Below are 24363 nucleotides of genomic sequence, written 5' to 3' on the forward strand. Positions count from 1 at the left end.
AGTCAGCTTGTTTGCTCAATTAGCAAATTCCCTATGCATCGCCAGTTTCTCTTCTCATTCCCCAGATATACGTTTGTCAGACAGAGAACTGCACAGCAGCTGAAGACATGACTCCTCTTTACATGACATCTCCTAGGAAGATTGTAGCTGATCCTTACAATGGGTAAGTGTCCTCCTTTGAGTGCTCTGGTATCAAAGGTGCTATAAAACTCCTCTAATTTTCTTCAGTTCGTTAGTCATCTGGTTTCTGTTTCAAACTCTTCCCTTACCTAAACAAAAGTGTAATTACAACAAATAGTCAACTAGAAAACTTTTGGAACAATGCAATATTGTTTCTGCATTTTCTTCACTAGGTTGTTAGAAGAGATAAAGCATGTCCCATGAAGAAAATTGTTTTTTAGATGTTCAGTGCATTTGTAAATACAAAGCTCTTTGTGTCTTAAATGTCTATGATTAATACTTGAGGTATTAAGAAAGAATATTCTCCAGTAGTCTGCCAGCCAGATTCCCAGAAAGTAAAAAATGATGTGCTTAATTCTTCCAGACTGTATACATATATGTATATAGCACCAAAAATATTTTCCTTTTGTCTGTGTAAAGAGAGAGACATCTCTGAGCTATTAAAATACTTATGGCTCATCTCAGAGCTCTTGCACTGTAGTTATTTGAGTCTGTTTTACTCCATGGCCAGGTATATTTTCTGTCTCCTGGAGGATGGTATATACAGAGCAAATCTTCCACTCTTTCCTGACACTGCCTCTGCAGCTTCACTAGTTGTGAAATCCCGCACTGTGAGAGACTTCATAATCAACTTCCAGTCTAAGAGACTTATTTTCTTCAACAAAACAGAACAGGCCTTTGTGTCAAGTTTTCTTGATGGTTCAGAATTTCACACTCTGCGATCACTCGTGCCACTTGATGACATTGAGAGCTTTGTTTATGAGGATAACATATTTACTGTCACAGATGGCCGGGCAGTTTTCCATGAGGAGACCTCTCAAATGGGAAGTTCTAGCTTCAACGAGTATGTTGTAGATTGCAGTTTGGAATATCCAGAGTATTTTGGCTTTGGTAATTTGCTTTTCTATGCAGCATCAACTCAGCCTTTTCCTTTACCAACTCTTCCTCGGCTTGTCACAGTGCTGTTTGGATTGGATCAAGCTGTGATCAGCTGGAGTCCACCTGAACACACTATTGGAACCAGTAAGTTCAGCTGTTATTTCCTGGAAATCCAATCCTTTTCTTTTTAGAGGAAAAACTTCCTGGTTTTCCTGTTCTTGATGTTGGGCCTTAGTGATTTCAAAAGCTAGTAAATGCGGATTTACCTCAATTTGAAGAATTTAACTCAACATTTTCCAATAAAATAACTGAATTCTCTGCGTAAATTAATAAAATTTTATATTGGTGAATAGTTGCTCTTTCACTTGCAAGGGATTTTAAGCAAGGCTCTATATTAAGTATGACACGGAGTGGCAGTAATGTTAGTTGATATCACACAGAAAATGCTTGCCAGTGATGCAGTGGCTTTAATCAGTGCTATGGTCACTATCCTCTGTTCATATGTATTTAAACAGTGCTATGGTTTAACCCAGCAGGCCGCTCAGCACTGCACAGCTGTTCTCTCACTCCCCCACTCCCTGTGGGATGGAGGAGAGAACTGGGAAATAAACAACAAAGTAGAACTCAGGAGTTGAGATAAAAACTATTTATTAAGACAGAAAAGGAAGATTAAAAAATAGTAATGATAATACATATATATATATACATACACAAAACAAGTGATGCACAGTGCAATTGCTCGCTACTCACTGACCGATGCCCAGTCAGTCTACCAAGCAGAAACTGCCACCCTTGGTCAACTGCCCACAGTTTTTTCAGGTTTTTTTTTTTTTGTGCGATGTCATATGTTACGGAATATCCCTTTGACCACTATAGGTCAGCTGTCCTGGTTCCTGGTTAACACCAGAAAACTACATGTTTGGGAAATTTTTGGTTCTTGCAACTTCATTCTTCATGGGGAATTGAGCCACAACTCTTTGTCAGAGAGTGGAGAATATAAATTTTTAATTTATTCATTTCCGGATTCCTCTGACACTGGCATTTTGGAAATGAGTCTCCAACTTACAGTTTTCTCAGAGAATGCATATCTTCTCTGTGATGTAAATGTTAACATGATTGTTCACATCTCACAGGTCTGTCTGCTTGGCAGAACTGGACCTATGATGTGAAAGTGTCATCTCAAAGACCTTCTGAGGAAGAATGGGTCATTTCAAACATTACTGACACCAGGTTTACCGTGAAGGAGCTGGTCAACTTCACCGTGTATGAGATGTCAGTCAGAGCTGTGTCTCCTGCTGGTGAAGGACCATGGTCAGAGCCATTTAGGGGCATGACGTTGGAAGAAGGTGAGAATTTCACTGTCACTCAGAAGGAATGAAGAATGAGTTATGCATACATCTTTCCACCTGATGAGGACCTGGCTTTGGGAAAAGACTGCAAGATGAGGGGCACAAAAGGGATCCATCTTGAAGGCATTAAAAATGTTAGGATAACTAAATTTGCATTTACTTAAAGTAGCAAGATTCTCAAACTGCAACAGGATTATGTAGTACGTGTTTATGATTAATATTTATTTTTATATAAGCATGTATTTTCTAATGCAAATATACTGTTGAACATGCTTCTTCATACAAGGGAGAAAGACAAAAACAGCTATATGTTCTGTAAAACACTTTCTATAATAAAGTAGTTTGAGCAGTTTTTTGGGTATTAGTGACAGCTTATGGGAAAGTGTAGGCTCACTAAAAGCTGAAAACTCTTGGGTTTGTGCAGTTAAAGAGATAAATGGATATGTGTGTAATGTCTCAGATTAATATATTTCTGGAATGCATTTTGAAACCTACTTCACCCCCTGAAAACCTGTGTCTGAGTGGAAAAATATTTCAACTCAAGGGAGTGGGCTAGCACTTGAAATCTAGGATGATTTTTGCTTGACTTAGGTCAGAAACGTCCAAACTTGCAGTAGTGCCTAGGTATCTAATAGGGTTTCAAATTACCTTGCTGTTCTGGGCCTCAGCCTGCCCTGAATCTCTGACTGTCTCAAGTTATTGTATTTTCACACCTGCCTTCTTTGTCCATTATTACATAGGGCAAGGCAATGTGAACTGTGTGCTCCTGTAACTATCCAGAAATAGGAAACCCATCTAAAATAATTAAATTACAAGTATACATAATTGTTTATTGGTGTGTACAACCTCAGTTTTCTTTCTTTACAAGCTGAAGAAGAACCATATATATTGGCAGTGGGAGCAGAAGGGCTCTGGAAGCAGCGGCTGGATAGCTGTGGGCCAGGAGAATTTCTCCATCCTGCTATTAGAAATATTTCAGGTAAATACTAACCAAACGGTGCTGCTACACATCAGTGTTACAAGGTCTTCATAAATTTCATCAACAGAACTGAAAGGCAAGAGCTTTCATTGCACCAGTCAGGACTTGAACGTGCAGTGATACAGCTTCACTGGAGCCAGGCCTTTGAGTCCATCCTCTTTGTTCTGCTTTGTGGGTCAAATTAGTCCACAGTGAAACTCTACTGATGCCATCACGGTTACAGCAGAACTGAAATCAACTCTCCGAACCAAATGGTTATGCCTCCAGCATCCTGATAGATGTCATACTTCCATAACCATCACAGTGATATATGTACAAAATTGTGATTTCTACAAGTACTTATCTTCATGTTAACTGAGCCTAACTGTTTACTTGTATTCATTTTTAAAAAGTGGAGTGTCTGGTTTTGTTTTATCTATCTGTACATATATAGGTATTTCATGCGCTTGTGAAATGCTTAACATCTTCCTTTTTTTCCTTCAAGACCTCGACTGGTATAATGACACTCTGTATTGGAGTAATTCCATGGGGAAAGTTCAGACCTGGTCGATGAATAAGAAAGAGGGTACCGTTGAGAATGTTTATATACCTGACATCAAAAATGCAAGAATGTTGGCCTTTGATTGGCTGGGACAATGCTTGTATTGGGCTGGCAAGGCAAATACGGTAGGGTAGAGTTGCACTTTAAAAAATAAAAAAAAATTGACATCAATATGAAAATCATAAAACAATACTTGGGTAGACAATCTTCTTGCAATCAGAGATGTATTTGCTATTGTAATATACAGTAAGGAGGCCTTTGTTAAGTGATTTTCCAAAGTTATTAAAAAGTTTGGGGTAAAATGTTCACTAACTCGGGGTACTGAATTGTAGGTGCAAAATTGGTAAATCAAATATGCTATCAACAGTTTTGTAGGATTCAGCATTGTAAAAATGAGTGAAGACAGTGAAAAAGGAGGCTGCCAAGTCCATCCCAGCTAGGAAGGAGATGGACTTTATTTTAAACTTTATATATGTAGCAAATTTGGCATGGTTTGTTTACACAAAAATTTTCAAGTTAGGCTTCTGTACTGTGATATTTTGCAGAACACTGCAGTTAAAAAATAATTACAATTGCACTTTGTACACTCTCATATCAGGAACATTGACATGTGAATTATTTAAAAGGTAGCTGACTTCAAAATTGCAGTGCTAATTTATGCAGTGCTGTCAAATTATGCCTTTCATTTCTTGTAAGTGCAAAGTCAGAAGCTGTTTTAAAAACTGGAGCTAGAAGGCCAGATTTCACACTGTGTTGCACCCTCATTTACACTTGTGAATAGTGAATAAGAAGCGGGAGAGAAACTCTGTCAGACAGAAGGCTGCTGAAATTCAGAAAGCCAAGGGGTATAAATATTTCAGCTTTTTCTTTTGTTACTTTCTGGCAAACATTAACTAATAATTTTGCCTCTTCTTCTTGCACTTTGAATGCAAAAGCTTAGACTTTGGAGCCTTAGGCTTGCATAAACTTGTAATAAATGACTGTGGGAAGGTCACTTACTTGATCATGGCTTACAATGTAGGTGTGATGCTAAAAGCAATTCTTTTGTCCCTAGATCTACAGAAAATCACTGCTGGGAGGCCATATGGATGTTGTGGCTCATGTTGTATATGTAGTGAAGGATCTAGTGGTGGATTCAGTGAATGGCTATTTGTATTGGGCCACAACATATACAGTGGAGAGTGCAAGACTGAATGGAGAGGAGTACCTTGTGTTACAAGAGCATCTACAGTTTTCTGGCGAACAGGTGACTGCTGGCTTTATTTATTTAATTTTATTGTTAACGTGTTTTAGTGATTACCCTTGAGTGTAGTCAGTGTTTGTGGTTGTTACAACCACCATGTTAAAATCAGAAGAGAAGCAGGCTCTTCTTGCAATATTGTTTTGTCACTTTGAGAGCAGTGTAAAAATTGTATCACATAATGGCTGTACCACGATTCTGCTGCTTCTGCTGCTTCTGTGCCAGTGAGGATGCCAAATCTCACACTGCCAATCCCCATCCTGACTGCTCTTGCTCCTTACGTGACCACAAGAACAACAAGAGCTGTGTTTTGGGGACCCTGTATCCTCAGTGTGCTCCTCCTCTTCCCAGTCTTCCTTTTCTCCTTTTACCCCAGTCAGCTGCAGGCCTGGCCCCAGCTTGGCACATCTCCCTTTGCTGCATCCTCTTGAGAAGCTCCAGGTGGCTGAGAAGAGGCTGCTGCAGAGGACAGTGACTCTTCTGGGAGGAGGGAAGGGGCTTTTTTGCAAGAGTCAGAAAAGCTAGTATAAGTGTGAAGAAAAGGACGGGAGTTGTTGTTTAGCTGTATTAGGGGGGATAATGCATTCCATGAAGGCATCAGCACTGGTGAGGCCGCACCTCGAGTACTGTGTCCAGTTTTGGGCCCCTCACTGCAAGAAAGACATTGAGGCCCCAGAGAATGTTCAGAGGAGGGCGACAAAGCTGGTGAGGGGTCTGGAGCACAGGCCTTATGAGGAGCAGCTGAGGAAGATGGGATTGTTCAGTCTGGAGAAGAGGAGACTCAGGGGAGACCTCATAGCTCTCTTTAACTACCTGAAGGGAGGTTGTAGTGAGCTGGGGGTCGGCCTCTTCTCTCCTGTAACTAGTAACAGGATGAGGGGGAATGGCCTCAAGTTGCGTCACGGGAGATTTAGGCTGGACATTAGGAAATACTAGTTCTCTGAAAGAGTGGTCAGGCACTGGAATGGGCTGCCCAGGGAGGTGGTGGAGTCACCATCCCTGGAGGTGTTCAAGAAACATTTAGACATAGTGTTGAGAGACATGGTTTAGTGGGGTTATTGGTGGTAGGTGGATGGTTAGACTGGATGATCTTGTAAGTCTTTTCCAACCTAGCTAATTCTATGATTCTATGATTCTATAAGCTGGTGGAGTGGAGAGACACTCAGAGCTCAGACAAGACCTTGCAAATTGTGGGTGCCCATTAACTCCCCCCTTTCCTAACTGGATACCTCCCAATGTGCTCTGAGAGAGCACTGTGCTCTTCCTAGACAGCTTCTGTTTCTCTGCTGACCTCTTCATGTCTTTCTTCTCCACTCACCCTTCTCTGATGTCATATCAAGACACTTAAGGGCTTAATCCACTGCTGGCTCCTCACAGACCATCCTTGCTTTCTCCAGACCCATCTTGACACTGCCACCATGTGGGATTTGCCATGCTATGGACTTGTCCTCATTCTTGCAAGATGGGATTCAGAGTTGCCTGTACAGCCAAAGAACTCAGACTGAATGTTTGCCTTGTGAAAATATCTGCCAGAGCCTTTGCATTTACATATATATACTTCCTTCCTTTCATTCACTCCCTTCCTTCTCTTCCTTGTGTAGCTGAGATAAAAGTGATGGATGACCCAGTTTCCTAGCAGAAAATCCTTCTAATGCCACAGTGGGGATGGGAGGAGTCTGGGAGTCAATATGACTGGAACTGCAGAATCAGTGAAGCATGTAAGGTTTTGCTGAACATTTGAACCTCTCCCAGGTCTATTGCAATCTTTTTAATCTTTGGAGTGTCTCTCAAAGAAAAGCTGAATGATCCCCTCTTCCAACCACAGGCTGTGTGGAGTTTCACTCTGTCCCAGGTATAGGGGTAAGGTGTAACTTGACTGCTACAGAAGACATCTATTCAGATACATTATTGCTGCAACAGCTTTAAAACATATCTTTTGCTAAAGAAGCCTTTAAAACAAAATCCATCTGTCCTACAAGTTGTGTTCCTGCTTTTACCTCAAGACAAGTTCTCTATTAAAGAGCTTTCTGAAACTTTGGAGATCTACGTCTCCTGATTACCTTTGTATTAATCCCCAGAACATTTCAACCTCCTTCTCTAAGAGGAGAAGAGACTGGTGTTTCCTAGATTTAAACACAAACAAAACCGGACAACTAAAATACAAAACAAAACAAAACCCCAAACCCCCTCAACAATGAAGGTACAAAAAAAAAAAAAAAAAAAAAAAAAAAAAAAAAAAAAAAAAAAAAAAAAAAAAACCAAACAAATGAACAACAAAAAAAACCATAACACCCTATACCCAGGTCTGATTTAGTCTCTGAAAGGTGATTAATGCTTGGAAAGGCCAGCTGATCTCATAGGTCACTGCTGCATTCATGCTGAGAGGGAATTTGTTGAGGAGAGGGAAAGCTGGTTCTGGAGTGGCACATGGTTAATATGTAAATCTAAACACACATGTAGAGAAAGACGCCTGTGCTGCAGAGGGTCACACCTCTCCACAGAGGCTGGCTAGTATGGGCTGTCTTCATGGGAAGATGTATGTTATACAACCTCAACAGCACACGTACACTTCTCATGTATCTTCTTGCTGATCTGTTGTGACAATTTGCATTTTAACCTAAGTGACAAAAGTCACCTTCCCCTCCTTCTCTTTTGACTTATGACCTGTTTCTCTGAATCACTTCATTCTAACCTCAGATTTCTTGTTCTCATCTTCAAGGCCCTTGGCAGCAGTAAGACTGCCTGTCTGTTGCTGCCATTTTTTTTCTGCACCTATCTCTGTGTCAGTTTTACCAGCCTTCAACCCTCCACTTATTCACACCTCCTACAAACAAATATCTCCTGCTTCTGTGCTGCCCCTACTCTGTGCACTGACTTCCTGAACTCAGCCTCCTGCTGTGATGCACACAGGAAAAACGCCAAGTAAAAATATCTTAAGGGAGCAGTGACCAGTTGTAACTGATGGGTAATTATTTATTAAAATAAAACACAGAATAAGCTCATCAAAAAGGCAGTACGATATTGCTTAATGGTGGAGTTACTGAGCTGGTTGTCACTGTCCCATATAAGTATGCAAATATGTGTTTTTACAAGTAATAATATGTATCTTCCTGAGACAATTGAGCCACTTTTCATGAAAAGAGTACCTTCTTAATATTAAGACACAGGTGTACTGGATAATTGCTGTTATGCAACTGTTGGAGCATGCTTTCTACAAAAGTGTTTCTTGCTGGAACTTAATTGTTGCTTCTCTGATAAAGAACTGCTGTTCAACTGGTCAGTACAGGACTGTCAGCAGTATATAGCTGTACCTCTTTTAGCATGAAATGTGAGTAATGGGACTAGAAGATCACTAATATGCTGACAATAGGTGTCCTAAACAAGTATGAAAGCAGAGTTTGGAAGTCCTTTGGAAGGAACTAGATCTCTTTGTGACAATTATTTTATTTTGCAATCAGTTGCACAGTTTAGTTGGTGTGCATTGGTATAGTTTGATGGATTTTGGCAGAGCTACTCTGTCTTGTTACAGTTTAGGATCTGGTCCAGAATATTCAAAGCACTTAAGTAGTTTACACTGTACAATATGCCTGGGACAAAATAAATTTATAGGTAGTAGCAAAGATCACTGTATGCACGAGGGGCCAGGACCCTCTAATGTTGTTAGTCAAGGGGCATTTTAAGTAGCTACACTTATTTTGCATCTTGTGATGTCAAATTACTTTGCACGGTCACAATTGCATATAATGTCCAATAACTCCCATGAAATGGAAGAAGTCTGTTTTTGAAGCAGAAGGGTGGTGTTAAATTACCACCCAACCCCTGAATATGAATAGAACATACAAATATTTATTTCCCTTTTATTAATGGTGATGCAGGGAACAGCAGAAAGAAGATGGGCTTGTCTGTGGGAAAAGCTAATAGTTGTAGAAAGAAAAGATCAAGATGTTTCAAAAACTGTGGTAGGTTTGGGAATATGTAATCTGGTGTTGCACACAGATGGAAGAATAGGTATATGTTATAAAATATAACGCTCTTGGTTAAATATGCACTAGGGCACATACATACTGTGAGATATTTTTAACAGCAACAGGAGCAATCATTCAAACCTTGATTTCTTGACATACAGTGTCAACAGAAATATGTCAAGAATGTGATTACATAAGGACAATCAGACAACGAAGTGATATAGCATTTGCTTTCCTGTCATCATCTTCTACAGTTTATTAATGAAGAGTTAAAAAAAAAAAGGTGCTCCATTTACACTCATAATGGAAATCTAACCTTAGAAAAGAAGAGCTGCAACCAGTTCCATTGGATGCAAAGTTTGGGCGCTGCAGGAAAACAAGCTCAGAAAGGCCTCTAACCACTTGTAAGCTGTGCTCATGACATGGCATGGGCTGAACTTGATAACATTTAGCAGATGGATTTGTGGAAGCAAATTCTTTGTTACTTACAGAACAGATTACTAGATGACTGATTTCTATTATTTTGCACAAGGTATTGAATCTATTTTTTATTGCAAAAATGAGAAAGCTTAATTTTGAATATTAAATCCTGTTTAAAACAGGATTTAAAAAATCCTGCACCTGGCTTAAATGAAGGTGAAATATTGAAATAACAGTAAGATTGCTGGTTTTTTTCCCCTTGAATCTTATTTAAATAATACATGGTTTACTGAAATGTTAACATTTGAAATTCCTGTTTAACTGAATACATCAATTAAAAAATGCATGTATTTTACAGAAGTAATGCAACATATTAAATATTCTATGCATAAATCAAAGCTAGAAAACAGACAGAAGATCTGAAACACTTCTTTCAAAAAGTTATTCTGATTTTCAGACTAAATATCAACCATCTGTTTCAGACAAAGAATATTAAAATACCAGAGGTGTTTTGGAAATGTTGATAGGTTGTTTTACTAATCATTTGATACACTATTGCCATAAATCTGAAGCACTCATATGCTCTAGGAATGAATGCTGTGACAGATGCTCATAAAATGCTATATAGAAATCATCAGCTGCTGTAAATTAGTGCCCACCAAGGAAGTGATTGTTTTCTAGTGTTAGCTCTTTTCATATTAGAATAAATGTTCATGGTAATAGTGTTATTTTTGCCAGCAAAGAGCTACACATCATGCTGTTAGCACAACACTGATGACCAAGGGCTTCTGCCACAAAAGTGAAAGTGTGTAGCAATTGCTCTTCGAACTTTCTATTTCTTAGGTGGTTGGTTTAGTTTTGGATCTCAACTATGGTTTTCTTTACTGGCTTGTTCAAGATGGTCTATACCTAAACCTATACAGAATTTCTATTTGCAAAGAAAGGTAAGTGAATAGTACAGGTAAGAATCTTTATTTTTTATTTTTATCTCTTCTTTTTTTCTTTGTAGTATTGTCTTTAAAAGAAGATTATCAAGTGCTGAATGTACTAGTTTCTAATTAAACAGTAAGAAGAGCTGATGATCACACGTAGATAATGGAAAACTATAAGTTGAGATAGCTGTTAACACATTTTTACAGTAAGAGAAACAGAATAGGGATGCTCAACTGAAGTGAGGTCATGCTCATTGATTTTTAGACTTAGGTTTAGGAAATAATCACTATTAATTGTCAGATTTACCTTGGTATTTACAACACCTGATGGCTTTCACTTGCCTAGAGCTGCACCTTGTTCATCTTTCAAGGAGCTTAAGGCTTGAATTGACACTACTTTCTCACCTGATCAATCGGCGTGCAGTTGGCTTTCCGCTCGATCATCCTGAATGCGAAACAACTTAATTATTCCTGAGAGGCAGTTTAAAAAAAAACAACAAAACAAAATAGGACAAAACTGTGTTTATAAGTATGTGAACTAAAGTGTATGTTGGTAAGACCTTGAGAAAAATAATATTTTTTACATATGTACCTCCCACATCATAAAGAAACTATTTAGCAGGGTTGATTAGTGGTTGCTCATGGAAACAGATTTTTGCTCCTTTTCATATGGAGAATGTTACCTTTTAACAAGCATGAGATTGTACCTATTGGATTTAATTGAACACTATCTGTATTTACATATGTTCATAATGTTGCAAGCTGGCTTTGAGTGGAATCAGCTGAATTTTTGGATTGATTTTATACTCACTATGATTAATGGTAAACATTTAAGGAATCAAAATGTGTTGATTAGTTTTAATTAGAACATGTAGCTCCATGGAGAACAAATTGGCAGTCGTAAATCATCATCTCTGGCATGCCAGAGCAGAGAGATTAGAAGTAACCCATCCTAATAGACTTGATGGTGTGTCAAAGATTTTCCAAATTTGCTTTGGATAGCATATGTTTATGTTGAGAGACATTTCTAAGATGGTAAAATGATGCCTTCTACAATATATTCAATATCTTACTGAGAAAATAAATTGGGGTCAAAAAGGACCTCTACGTTTTGGCATAGAAGTAACTTGACAAATTAAATTATCAGTGATATCAATGGAGGGAAATGTTAATAGACTTTAATAAATAATGAAAAGTTATCAAGGAAACTATCAGGGTCAAATTAATCTGAGAACCTGCTCTAATGTAATAGAATGAATCTCAGGCTGTGAAGTAGTCTCTGTGGTTTTTGTGGGATGGCTGAGAGATGCTGGGCTCGCTTTTTTAAATAGTCAATTTTCTACACCCATATAACAGAATATTAAACCATTTTAGAATTGTTTTTGAATGAAATCGAAGGAATGAGGGATATGTTTTGTGCATAGTCCTGCAATGTGCTATTCTAGAAAGTGTGCTGTAGAGATCTTGAAAAGTTTTTGATTTGTTTTCTTGCCTCCTATATGAGTATTAAAAATGTGAATGATGAGAATTTTATTAGTGTGTCAGACATTGCATAAATGCTGTTCTCATTACTCTGTGCATTTGCTGATTTCATGTATGTTTTTGCAGTTGTGGCAATGTCATAGTGACAGAATTTTCAGCATGGAGTATTTCAGAAGTATCTCAGAGTGCACTGCAGTACTACAGTGGTCGTCTGTTCTGGATTAATAAGCTTAAATTCATTACTACTCAGGAAGTTAACCAGAGCATTAGCATTCCCTTTTCAGAACCAGCTGAGTTTGCAGCCTTTACCCTTGTTCACACATCACTTAAACCTCTGCCAGGTACTTCATTCCCTTAACTTAAACCCCTCAATAAAAGTATTCACTCTCATTCCCCACTCTTAAAATTCTTTATCTGTTTAGCAAAAGATAAGAATAACAGCAACTTGATAGTAAGTATATCAGGCTATAGCTGGATAATGTGCAGTTAGAAAAGCTGATGGTTATGGCTAAAAAGAATGCATAATGTTATTGCTGATAGACCATTGCTTCTGTTTGGCGACTATGTATGGGTTTATTTGTAGTACCTTAAAGTTTTAAGTAATGTTTAAAAACTCTACTTATTGATCTTATTCTATACATCTCTTCTATTATTTCCATTCTTGGTGGGCAGGAAATTTTTCTTTTACACCAAAAGTGATTCCAAATTCAGTGCTAGAATCTTCCTTCGAGATTAAAGGAAATTCTTCAAGTTTTCACGTCATTTGGAGTGCCTCCACAGATGTGCAATGGGGAACTGTCTTCTACTGCGTGGGATCAAATGCTCTACAAGTGAGGGTATTCATGCAATCCTTCCTTATTATCTACATGTATAACTTGCTCTAGTTGTTGATATGTCTACTTTTAAACAAATACACAGTTTATTTCTTCTCCAGAATTTAGAAATTCATCAAGCAACCAAACTAAACTGCAAATACAAAGCAAGCTGTTCTGTTCCTCCACCACTGAGGCCAGCACTGGAGGCACATGGGCTTAGCAGTAGCTCTGGACTAGCTGCTGGAGTGTGAAGAGGCAGGCGAGGAGCTACCAGGGCCCAAGGATGTGTGAGAAAATCTTTCACAGTAACTGTCATGGTTTTGAAGACAGAAGTGTCCTCCAAGATGCTAGTGGGACAGCCTTTGACTGAACGTGAAATCTAGCCTTCATCCACACTGCATTTTAGCATGTTTGGCAAGCTGTACTTTAAATTCAAAGGGCAGATTGCTAGCAGATTGCAGTGCATCATGACAGAGTTGGTGAAACAATGTTCACTCGGGAAGAGTAGCTCTGTCCTGGTTTAGTTGACCGGCTTGGAGAGGAGAATTTAGAAAACAGGAGGTCTTTTTTGTTTAGTTTTGTTTATTTGATTATTTATTTATTTATGTTTATTTCATTTTATTTTATTTGTTCACAGTCTTTGGAGACTGAACGGTGCCTCCATCCGCACGACCTGACAGTTCCATCCTACAAAGTTGATTGGCTGGAACCGTTTGCACTCTTTGATTTTAGTGTGACTCCGTACACATACTGGGGAAAGGCACCAACAACATCTGTGTTCCTTCGAGCCCCTGAAGGAGGTACGTGGATTTCAAATCCCAGTCATCGCCTGCAGTGGGTACTGGGACCAGGTCTGTGTCAGCATGTGGAACCCTGTCTAGAGAGGAATGAGCAGCTTCCAGGGCTAGTCAGCCATAGGCAGTGTTGCAAGGACACATTCCTGAATATCTTTGGCAGTTATCTGTTGCACACATAAATGCACGCTGTTGCAGTAAGAGAATTTGGAAGAGCAAGAGCGTGATGGTATACCCACCATGTGCCTATGACTATGAGTAATACAGAGAAATTGAGATCCATTATAATGACCATCAAAGGCTGCATGTGATATATTAACCACTTGTTAAGTTTTTAATAAATATTATGTACTATTTAATTGTGTAACATTTTGCTCTCATGTAGGTTAAAGTTAAGACAGCTAAGATATAACACTGAATGACTGGTGCACTGAGAAAGCTTATGAGCTGCAATAGGTTTTGAAGAGGAGAGGAGAGGGAATAGGGCCCGTTCTGTATTTCTGTATTGTGATATTCTTGTTGCTCCACAGTAACCTACAGGATTTTACTAAATAGATATATCCCAATCTGAGAGCAGGAGTGTATTTACCTGTATCTTTATCAGATACGTAAATGTTGATGAAAGACAGAATGGAATTACTGTGAAGTTTTAGATACTCTTCTCTAACACCTCACCACTTGCTATCTGTTTCTGTCAGCATTAAGGTTGTCAAGCTCAGGTGCAAAACTAAAAGTGTTAATTACAAGATACAGATTGTGTTTTCATATAAGTGCTTCACTGTGTTCTTTACTTTTTTTGCAGTTCCTTCAGCCCCTGCAAACCCTAGAATATATGTGTTACATAATAACATACATGAAGGTGAAGAGAAAGTCCTTGTGGAGTTCAGATGGGACAAACCTGAAAGGGACAATGGAGTATTAACACAATTCAGGGTTTACTATCAACTGTTGTATCAGAGTGGTACTGCTGACAGTCTCATGGAGTGGAACGTGAGCGATGTCAAACCCACTATGCTGCTCTTTTCAATCAGAGATGTGCTTCCTAGGCTCACAGTAAGGTTTCAGGTATGAAAAAATTACTGAACTTATCTCAGACGTTATCAGTGCATCTTGATGTGTTTGTCTAGGAGATGGTGTAGGGCTTGGGGCAAGAATTTGTGGTTTCTCTTTTGAAGCTGCTGCTTCACTGACTCACCTCCGGTCAGCTGGCTTAGCCTTTCTGTATGTTGCAAAGGTGCAACAAGACTGCAAAGGTGGAAAGCAACACTGCATTATAAATGCAAAGAGTTACTTGATATCTTTAATAAAATATTTTCATATTAAAACTTGCTAGGAGGTCACATTTCTTTCATGATAAAAGCCTTACAACATAATGTGTGCACGAAAGACAAGTTAGAAACATGGAAGTGTGCAATAGGCTGGCTACGGACTGGAAAGAACACCATGTTGTTTGCAATATCAACAGTAGGAAAGTACTCCAACCTGGGGAAGAAGACAAGACCGTCTGGCTTTCTTTGTATCTAGTTGATAAATGCAGTATTAATTGTCACTCTCTGGGCCACGTCTCAAAATTTTCCTCATAGCCATGGTCAAAGCCTCGGTGTAGCCTTTGAACTCACCAGTACAGTCTTTGGTCAAGCAGAACACATACCTATGTTCCTAGCTGAGCAGTCAGGGGATTTGATTGTCCTTTTGTCATTAATTGTGACTCTGTAGGCTCTATACTGGAATATTTCATGCTGCTGTTTAACATACGTAACAATGTCCTTTCTCACAGGTGCAAGCTTTCACATCTGTGGGGCCAGGACCTATGTCAGATGTAGCACAGAGGAATTCATCAGGTATGGATGACTTAGATGCCAGCTCATAGTTTATGTGCAATAGCTGGTGTACTAACAATACAGGTCTTTGGTAATAAATAGCCCCTTAAACTGGGGTGACGTTTGTTCCACATTGTGGTAGACTCCACAGAGGAGGTTGTTACAGCTTTTAACGGGAAATTATTGGCACGTTTCTTAACATTAGCTTAAATTTGGGGAATTTCAAGACTTTTCTCAGAAGTATGCTAGATTAACTTTTCTAAGCAGTGTCAAGATAGCATGGAACAGCAGTCTTCAATCTGTTATCTACATACTACTACAGTAATATAGATCATTTATAAGTGGGCTATGAAAGGTAGCCAAGAGAGTTAGAGCTCTGTTAGGGATCATAGATTATTTCTAATTGGACTGTGAAAGGTAATTAAGAGAGTAAATCTATTTTTACTCTGCTTAAAGTTCTTAGGTAAGCATCCACAAAGCCACTGAAAAATTCTTAAAAGTTTGCATGTGATGACAGGAAAGCAACATCAATCTCTGCATCTGATTATTTTATTTTTCTGCCATGCCATATGATCAAATATAACTTGTACAGGGCCATCATTTATTTTTATTTTGTATTGCTTTATGTTACATGTTATGAATGACTGCTGTTGCCTAGAATGCTTGGTGTAAATTCTGCTGTGCCCTTTTCTTTCCAGATTTTTTCCCTGTCCCAACTCTTCTAACTTTTTCTGCCAACAAGTTGTTTCTTACTGACATAGACAATAATCATACTGTATGGGAAGTTTTGGCAAATACAAATATAAAGGACATCTGTTATACTGCTAATGATGACAACGTGTACTATATCCTAGAAGATTCTCTTTTTCTTCTGAATATACAGAGTGCTTCAGATTCTCAGGTATTACCTTGTCCTTTCCCTTGCTTTAAAGAATCTAGGAAAATGTGGTCATTATTGTTATTATTTTCGGCCTAATTATGTTTTTGAAGAAGTTAAAACATGATGCTGAAAACAGATTGAGAAAGCAACATGATTAGAATCATAGAATCATAGAATGGTTTGGGTTGGAAGGGACCTTTAAGATCATCTATTTCCAACCCCGCTGCTGTAGGCAGGTCTCACGATCCTTACAAGAAAAAAATTTCTTCCTATATCTAGTCTAAATCAACCCTCTTCCAGTTTAAAGCCACTTCCTCTCATTCCTGTTGCTACATGCAACTTATAAAAAGTCCCTGTAGGGGAGGTGCTCCAGACCTCTGATCATCTTTGTGGCCCTCCTCTGGCCCTGTTCCAATAGCTCCATGTCCTTCTTGTGTAGGGGGCCTCAGAACTGGATGCAGTACTCCAGATAGGGTATCACGAGAGCAGAGTAGAGCGGCAGAATCATGTCCCTCAACCTGCTGGTCACACTTCTCATGTATCACTGGGACACATTTGGCCTTCTAGGCTGCAAATACAATGGGGAAAGCTGAAGTGGAAAGATACAACTTTCCTAATGCCTATCAGTTCATATGAGATGCTCCTATGAAAGAGATACAACTGGCCCTTTTTAGCTGTACGACATGAATATGTATAATATAACCAAATTTGAACTTGCAATTTTTTTGTTACCTATAGCAATTGGAACAGGCCTGAGTATGCCACTGGTAAAGTTTTCCTGTTAAACATATATGATTTTACTGACACCTACTTTGTTCACAAGATATTTCAACAACTATTTAATTTAAAAGTCACACAATTACATAAAATACATTTTTTTTGCATCAAACAACTTATTTTCATCTGATTTATTTCTAATTTTAAGTAAACTGAACCAACATGGAAACAATGATTAATATTAGTGAAACAACATCTTTTGTTTCTATAAAGATACTGGAAACTTCATTTCATCTCTTTATGTTTTGACTTCTACTTTCCAAGTAGAAATGACTTGGGAAGACAATCTGATTTCATAGTAACCTAGCATTGGGTGGGAAAATTCTGCTCTTAAGATTTTATTTTATTTTTTCTTAAGTTTTTCGAAGATGTATTTCTTCGCAATGTCACAGCCATCACAGTAGATTGGATTGCAAGACATCTCTTTGTTGCCCTGAAAACATCATGGAATGAAACTCGAGTATTTTTAATTGATTTAGAGCTCAAGACAAAGTCCTTAAAAGCCTTGAACATACAGTTGGGTAAACATAATTCAACTATATCATCTCTACTGTCATATCCTTTTTTAAGGTAAGAAGCATCTTACTAAAAACTTTTTTGAAGTATCCTTGTAACATGATTTTCATGAAGCGTTAACTCTTAAGGACCCAAGAGGACTTTTTATATGAGATTTTTGCATTGTGTATGTCTCATAAATTTCTGGATGTTGTTCTACGTGTATGCTGGTTGAACTTGGACATATCTAATTTTAAAAAGATGTCTATGTTTGAGTAAAAGTTTCAAATGATATTTAAGTCCTGATAGGCTCTTCTGTTCAAATGATGCAAATGGAAGTCAATACTGCATAACTATTACCATAACATTATTGCAACCATTTTATCCAGAGTATTCTGTTATTGTGACCTTCCATTCAAAAAATATCTCTCTGGAAATATGCTGCTTTACTTACCTTGTTTAAATGTTAGGAAGGTTTTTGACTGAAGTCACTTTCAAGACTGTATTTAGGGTACTCTGTTCAGACTGAAGTTTTTCTGATGTAAGCAATGCATTTTATTTGATAGCCGCTTGTATTGGATTGAAGAGCTTGATTATGGCTGCCGCATGTTTTATTATGATATACTGAATAACACTGTGTACCACATTTTGGGATACAAATCAATAGAAGAAAAGATGAGGAACTACTGCAGCTGCAATGTGGCAGAAGCAGAGCTGGGAAGACCTATGAGTATAGATGTATCTGACATCAAGAAATCCCAACTGCTCTTTATCAGAGGAAGAGATGAAATATGGGCCTCAGATGTGGATGGTTGCCACTGCTGGAGGATTACCAAGATACCAAGTTTTCAAGGTCTGATTGCTCTGTCACGTTTCTAGATAGTTTGTGATTAGTTCTGTCTCTAACATCAACAATGCACAGTTCAGCAAAATAGAATTCATGAAGTACTTTATTTATAAAATTGATTCATCTTCAGGCAAGATGGACAAAAAACTTGTGTTTCATGCTTCCAGTTGTGTACCCTGTTGATACAAACCAGTAGAAGGAACAGGGTGAGGGTATTTACCAATGGAAGTATGTATTCTAGTGAGATGTCAGTAAATGGAGATGCTACAGACTTGCACTCTACTTGTGATTAGATTTCAGTTATAGTGTTAGTGCATTATTTTGCTGGGGTTTAATATTAGATACTTCTATTAAAGTATCTCAATGACAAGTTACAATGCTGTCTTATTTTGTGCCTGTAAGTGACACTGAACACTTCAATATTAGATGTGCGGAGGGTACTTAACGCAGGGGGAGCCTTGTATGGAATCTAACCTATGTTTCACTTCGTGTAAACACTAAATCTTGGTTGGTCAGTTTTCAGCTTGATACTGGAAGAGTTCTGGTGAAACTGTCCTTTTATCAAGGGAGCTGCCTCAGTTGTTCCTGGGAGGTAGCAGAACATTGTATTTTTCATCTTGGAAAGATGATGAAAATGTCTTTTAACTGCTCTTGTGTTTTATCTTTGGTGTGCGGTAGCAGAATTGCAGTTCTCATAGGTAAAAATAATAAAAAGTCCTCAATCTACCCTTGCAAAGTGAAATAATGAAGTGTCTCATCTTCATGAGACCTGTCAGAAAATACCAGAAATCTCTTTCCCAGGGAAAGTCTTTGTAGATATGATGTGGCAAAGATACTGACCCATATAGAGTCACTGTGAAGAAGCACTAATCAGCTCTTGTAAAATCATTCACTCAGAGTTATGCTGAAGCTTAATTCTATGATGTTTTCCTACAGGTACGAAAATTGGCAGCTTGACTGTAGATAACCAGTTTATATACTGGACCGTTGAAACAAAGGAATACACTGAAATTTGTCTAGCAAATAAAGAAAGCACAAGACACTCTCTTCAAAAGAAAGCAAATCATGAGCTGAAAATCTTAGCCTACAACTCAGCAATGCAATCATATCCAGGTAGTGGGAATCTGGGTTGCTCTGCAAATGCAATAAGTTTATTTCAGAGCATGTATTTGACTTGTAGATCATGCTATGTGTATTTACATTTTTTAAAAGATGGAAATAAGGATTAACTAAGTGTTGCATGGAAGGTCATGATGGTGAATATTGCCTGTGGTTTAATGGCTCAGGATCGTAAGGAAAGAAAAATACCTATTTTTAAAGTTGTGTTGAACCTGGAGATTTGGGAAAGGTGGTGAATGTTAAAACAATGAAAAAGAGCAACCACTGTGTCCTGAAGAAGATCAGTTGTCATGAGGTGCTGCAAGACTTTAGTAATGATCTTTGTTATGACACAGAATTCTGCAGTTGTTCATAAGTATGTGAATCTGAAAAAAAAGGTGTATGTTCTTCCAAAGATGAACAGATAAGACCTCTGCTTATTAAAGTGATTTATAAAATAATGCCTGAGAGGCAATTCCAGCTTACATGCTAGTAGACTCAGGCTTCACTTACTACTCCTTTTTTTTGGTTTTGTTTTAAATAAACAATAATGGAATAGTAATGAACAAAAGAAAAATTATTTTTAAGACAATGCCAGGATTCATGGTACCTATAGGGATTATATTTGTAAGTATGGAAGTTTAGAACAGCTACTAGAATTGTTAACATATTAAAAAATAATTTCTTAATTTTTACATAAAAATTTGGCAAATACACAAGAGAATATTTTAATGGGATGGATTTCTATGGAATGAAAAATTTTATGCTATTTTTGGGTAGCCAGCAGAGTTTCTCTTGCCCATAGCCGCTCTGACAAGAGCCCAGGCTATTCTTATCAGTACTTCGGGCAAATTTAGTCCCATGAAGTCTGTGTGGGCTTGCATTGATGCAGGATCCTGGCTTTGGCCCTGGTACAGACTGAATAAGAGATACGGCTCATTTAAAGAAATCCAGGCTTGGCTGGTGCAGAAAGGGAACAATTGGTGTCTCGTCCAGTGGGACTGTTTCTACCTAGAAATCTCCACAGAGATATTCCTACTCACAACAGCTTCTGAAAATATACTTGGAAGGACAGAAAGATTTGGCATTTAATGAAGAAAACAAAAAAATCAACAAAACAACAGAAAAAAAATGAACAGAATTATTTATGCAAGTTTAAGATCAAAGGAAATCAAAATTTTAAAATAAGAAAAAACTATTTTATTTTCTCCTTGGTACTGAAAAAGTGGTGTTTGCAAAGACCATCTGGATTGACTGACAAGCTTTTTATTGCCTTAGTGATGTGTGCAGATAGTACAGCTAGTTTCCTTTCATTCTAACCTATTTAATTGCCATCCAGAGACACGATGTCAGTTGATCATTTAACACATCAGAAGCACTCAGTGAAAATTATTGTCCTGTCACAGGTTCTGTGAGAGAATGATTTCTCTTCAGGGTTAGGAGGAAGGGGACTGTAGAGAAGGATTTTTTTTCTCAGGGTAAGCATGTTTCTATGGAACTGCCTGACAGAAACTTCAGTTATGAAAATGACTCAGTTCTTTATTCCACCTTGGATTTTTCCCATGAGAGTTTTCCTACTCTAAGAAACTATACACTGTCAAAGAATGAATCTCACATTTATTTCTATCAAATACTCTTTCTTATTCTCCTTCCCTTATGTGCATGAACCTGCTTTCGGTAGGAGTGACAGGGTTGCTCATTTACGGAGAAAAGATCTTGACAATGAGGTCAATTGTTCTTGCCTAATGGCAAACAATTGTCCATGCACCATCATTTCCTTCCTGGCAGCAAGTCCATTTAGTAATTTTTAAGTTGTTTTTTAAAAGTACATCAAGTGACTAGGGTTTTATTTTTGTTACTGTATGTTATTATATGGTATTCTTCTGCTGTTTTCTCCATAAAGACTACTTCTTCCCTTCCAAATCTTGTCTCCCCATTCCCTGTTGTTACTATGAACTTCACAGCTGAAAAGCTGTTGGGAAGAAAATGAGATAACTTCTAATTGCTAGGGAAAGTTAGCCTCTATTCTGTGTATCTGCCTTTCCTGCGACAAGCAAGTTTGGGCTCATCAGTGTATACTACTCTCAGTAACACAGCAACTAAGGTCTGAATTTCTAAGGTATTTAGGTGCCTAAAGAAGAATCAAAACATTTTAGCAATTCAGATCTTATCAAAGATAAACAAGCCTTTACTTTGATTACTGCTATTATTTTAATCTATGAAACTAACCAAATATACTATATCCAAGTGGGATTTTATTCTATTTGTGACTTTGTGGTTTTGTGATTATTATTTTCTCATACGAACAGTAATAGAGTCCCATGCATGTTTGGATTGGTCCGACAGTAATTGCTTTTTTTCATTTGTTGATGTCTTTCCTAGATAAGAGGTGCCTGACTCCATTACTAGACACTGAGAAACCTACTATCCTTGATACAACAAACACCAGTTTGACGTTAAGCTTACCATCTGTCACAACACAGCAGCTATGCCCCAGCATATCCCAGCCTACACCAACATATCTGGTATTTTTCAGAGAAATGACTAACAACCATGAGAACTCAACCTACCATTTCTCTACTCTACAGGAAAAAACTTTGGTATGGCTATTTTGGAACAAAAACGCATGTGCTACCATATGTAACAGGGAATGTGATATTACTTCTACTTATTTTATAAACCTTTCTGTAACTTTCTGTCAGGGATTTTTTCTACTTCTGCAAATCCTGCACTAATTCTCATTTGTGATTGGTATTTTGCTAAGTGGTGGATTTCTTAGCTTTTCTTTGTGCAAGTACTCATCTACATTTCAACACGTTCTTGCTAAAATCCTCTTGCAGTGGGTTTCTGGTTTTTACTTGAAAAAAGAGAAACTGAAGTTGTTATTAAATAAATATTTTTTAAATGTTTAAATAAATCTTCAGCATGTTCGACAACAATACGTCTTGACTTTATGTATTTCGTGGTAGCTGTTCTTGCCTTAGTAAAGCTTTTTTCTGTAACTTTTTTTTTAAACTTTGCCATTTCCTATTCAAGCATCAATCACTGAACAGAACATTATTGTAACCATGCTAATTACACCTAATTATTAATTTAATGGACAGATGTTTGGTGTTACATGTGAGTACTTTCTAAGAATACATGTTTATTATCTGATTTCAAATTACAGGAAATTCAGGAACCTATCGCTGTCATAAACAACCTAAAGCCATTTTCAAGCTACACCATACAAGTTGGAGTGAAAAACTACTATTCAGATCAAAACCAGTTGGTTGTAGGAAGGGAGACAATTGGCACAACTCTATATGGAGGTTTGTTTCACATTTTATTCTGATTTTGAACATAATTCTCATCTCAGTTGGAGAAATGTTTGGGTAGCAAATCAGAAAGTAGTGAAATTTTCTGCTCAGAATGTAACTTGTGTAGATATTCACAAGGATCTGATGACCAAACCTGATAAATCTGTAAGAGTCATAAGAAATATGTATTCTTTAAAGTTTTCAGTCATTGGCTTCCTGGGGAAACATAAACTATGCTTAAAAATGACTAAGCAGTTGCAGTTTTTGCCTCGGACCATGTTTTCAATAAACTGTGTTAGCATGTATATGTGATTATATATGTTTAAATGTGTACGATATATGCAACATTAAGATTTTCTCCCTTGACCTGATAGTGTTCTCATAATTACTGTTTCTTAGGATAGTGTAGATATGATTTATTGTGAATTAGGCTGATCTAGAGACAGCACTTCATTTTTACTTCTCTTTGTCTGAGTACCAATAGAATTTTTTTCTGTTTGTTTTAATAATCTTTATATGTCTTCCTCAGTCCCTTTCATATTAGAAAAAGAAGGCTAGGAATAGTGCTTTTGTCTTGAATGTTCACTGTGTCAGTTAAGGCAGAGGGATGACTGGTTAGGAGTTAGCATATTATTCAGTCTGGTTCTTTGATATTTCAGAGCTGAGCCTGTGCTTCTGTAGCAAGACTGGTTTATAAAGCCAGTATTCATCTCACATCATATATACGTGTGTGTGATATTACCAGATGATGCTCAAGAAATGTGTCCAGGTTGATATCTCCACTTCCTGTTTCGGGTGTGTGGCTTTGGAAGTTTTCCTTTTTGGTGTTAAACTGCAAAAGACTGTCTGTCTCTTCAATGCTCTCTTAGATAACTCAGTCATATTAAATACACTTGTTTTATTTGGGGCACATTTTCTAGAACAGAAAATGAGGAATTTCTGTAACACTTCTGCTGTTGACTTGTGGACTGTGTTACATTATGGGGGACCTATGACTACTGAGCACATGCTAATTATTCAGCTGTCCATAACAAGTGACGATTTTGCCTGACCTCTAGGACATATCTTACATTGTCTTCTTGTTTTCTCCCATTTTTCCTCTGCCCTTTACCTTTTTACCTTCACAGCCATCCTCTCCACCTTATTCTGGAGATCCCACTGCTGAACATAGATCTGGTGCTTCTTGAGTACTCTAACTAAATAGAAAGAAAAAAAAAAAGAATGCTTTTTTTTTTTTTTTTGTGGATTCAGACTCTTTGAGTGTAAGCTTACTGACTCTCATGAAACTGATGAAATTTGGGATATGCCATAGGGAGGAAACTCAACGCTGCTGCACTTTAATGTATTTGGGAGTCTAGGCCCCATCTGCCTTGAAACCAAAACAATCCAAAAGCCTTCCTCAAATGCCAAAAGGGCAAGTGGGATTTATAAGGAAATAGAGTTTGAGGTTTCCTTATTTTTTTGAGAACACTACTAGTCTGAACTAGTCCTGTCCTTAATTAGGACTGGAAAATGCTTCTGCCCGCTCCCTGCATTATTCTCCCTGTTTGCACCGTGGGACAGCTACACTC

At 37.8% G+C, this 24363-nt stretch overlaps 1 protein-coding gene across 6 annotated transcripts in view; it reads left to right on the forward strand.

The window, feature by feature from the left end:
- ROS1 (ROS proto-oncogene 1, receptor tyrosine kinase) overlaps positions 1 to 24363 on the forward strand; it is a 73216-nt gene that overhangs the window by 15687 nt on the left and 33166 nt on the right. For 5 of the 6 annotated variants that reach the window (XM_021389647.1, XM_021389649.1, XM_021389648.1 and 2 more), the window contains 18 exons: positions 66 to 163; positions 692 to 1203; positions 2193 to 2405; positions 3277 to 3387; positions 3872 to 4053; positions 4983 to 5174; positions 10397 to 10497; positions 12094 to 12308; positions 12640 to 12803; positions 13420 to 13582; positions 14379 to 14641; positions 15354 to 15417; positions 16095 to 16297; positions 17412 to 17623; positions 18115 to 18401; positions 19332 to 19508; positions 21876 to 22093; positions 22663 to 22804. In XM_021389647.1, coding sequence (XP_021245322.1) covers positions 66 to 163; positions 692 to 1203; positions 2193 to 2405; positions 3277 to 3387; positions 3872 to 4053; positions 4983 to 5174; positions 10397 to 10497; positions 12094 to 12308; positions 12640 to 12803; positions 13420 to 13582; positions 14379 to 14641; positions 15354 to 15417; positions 16095 to 16297; positions 17412 to 17623; positions 18115 to 18401; positions 19332 to 19508; positions 21876 to 22093; positions 22663 to 22804 — 3517 coding nt within the window. The remainder of the gene's footprint in view (positions 1 to 65; positions 164 to 691; positions 1204 to 2192; positions 2406 to 3276; positions 3388 to 3871; positions 4054 to 4982; positions 5175 to 10396; positions 10498 to 12093; positions 12309 to 12639; positions 12804 to 13419; positions 13583 to 14378; positions 14642 to 15353; positions 15418 to 16094; positions 16298 to 17411; positions 17624 to 18114; positions 18402 to 19331; positions 19509 to 21875; positions 22094 to 22662; positions 22805 to 24363) is intronic. The other variant, XM_021389651.1, reaches the window with a different exon arrangement.

Source organism: Numida meleagris, chromosome 3 (assembly GCF_002078875.1).
Source record: "Numida meleagris isolate 19003 breed g44 Domestic line chromosome 3, NumMel1.0, whole genome shotgun sequence".
Classification (NCBI taxonomy): Eukaryota; Metazoa; Chordata; class Aves; order Galliformes; family Numididae; genus Numida; species Numida meleagris.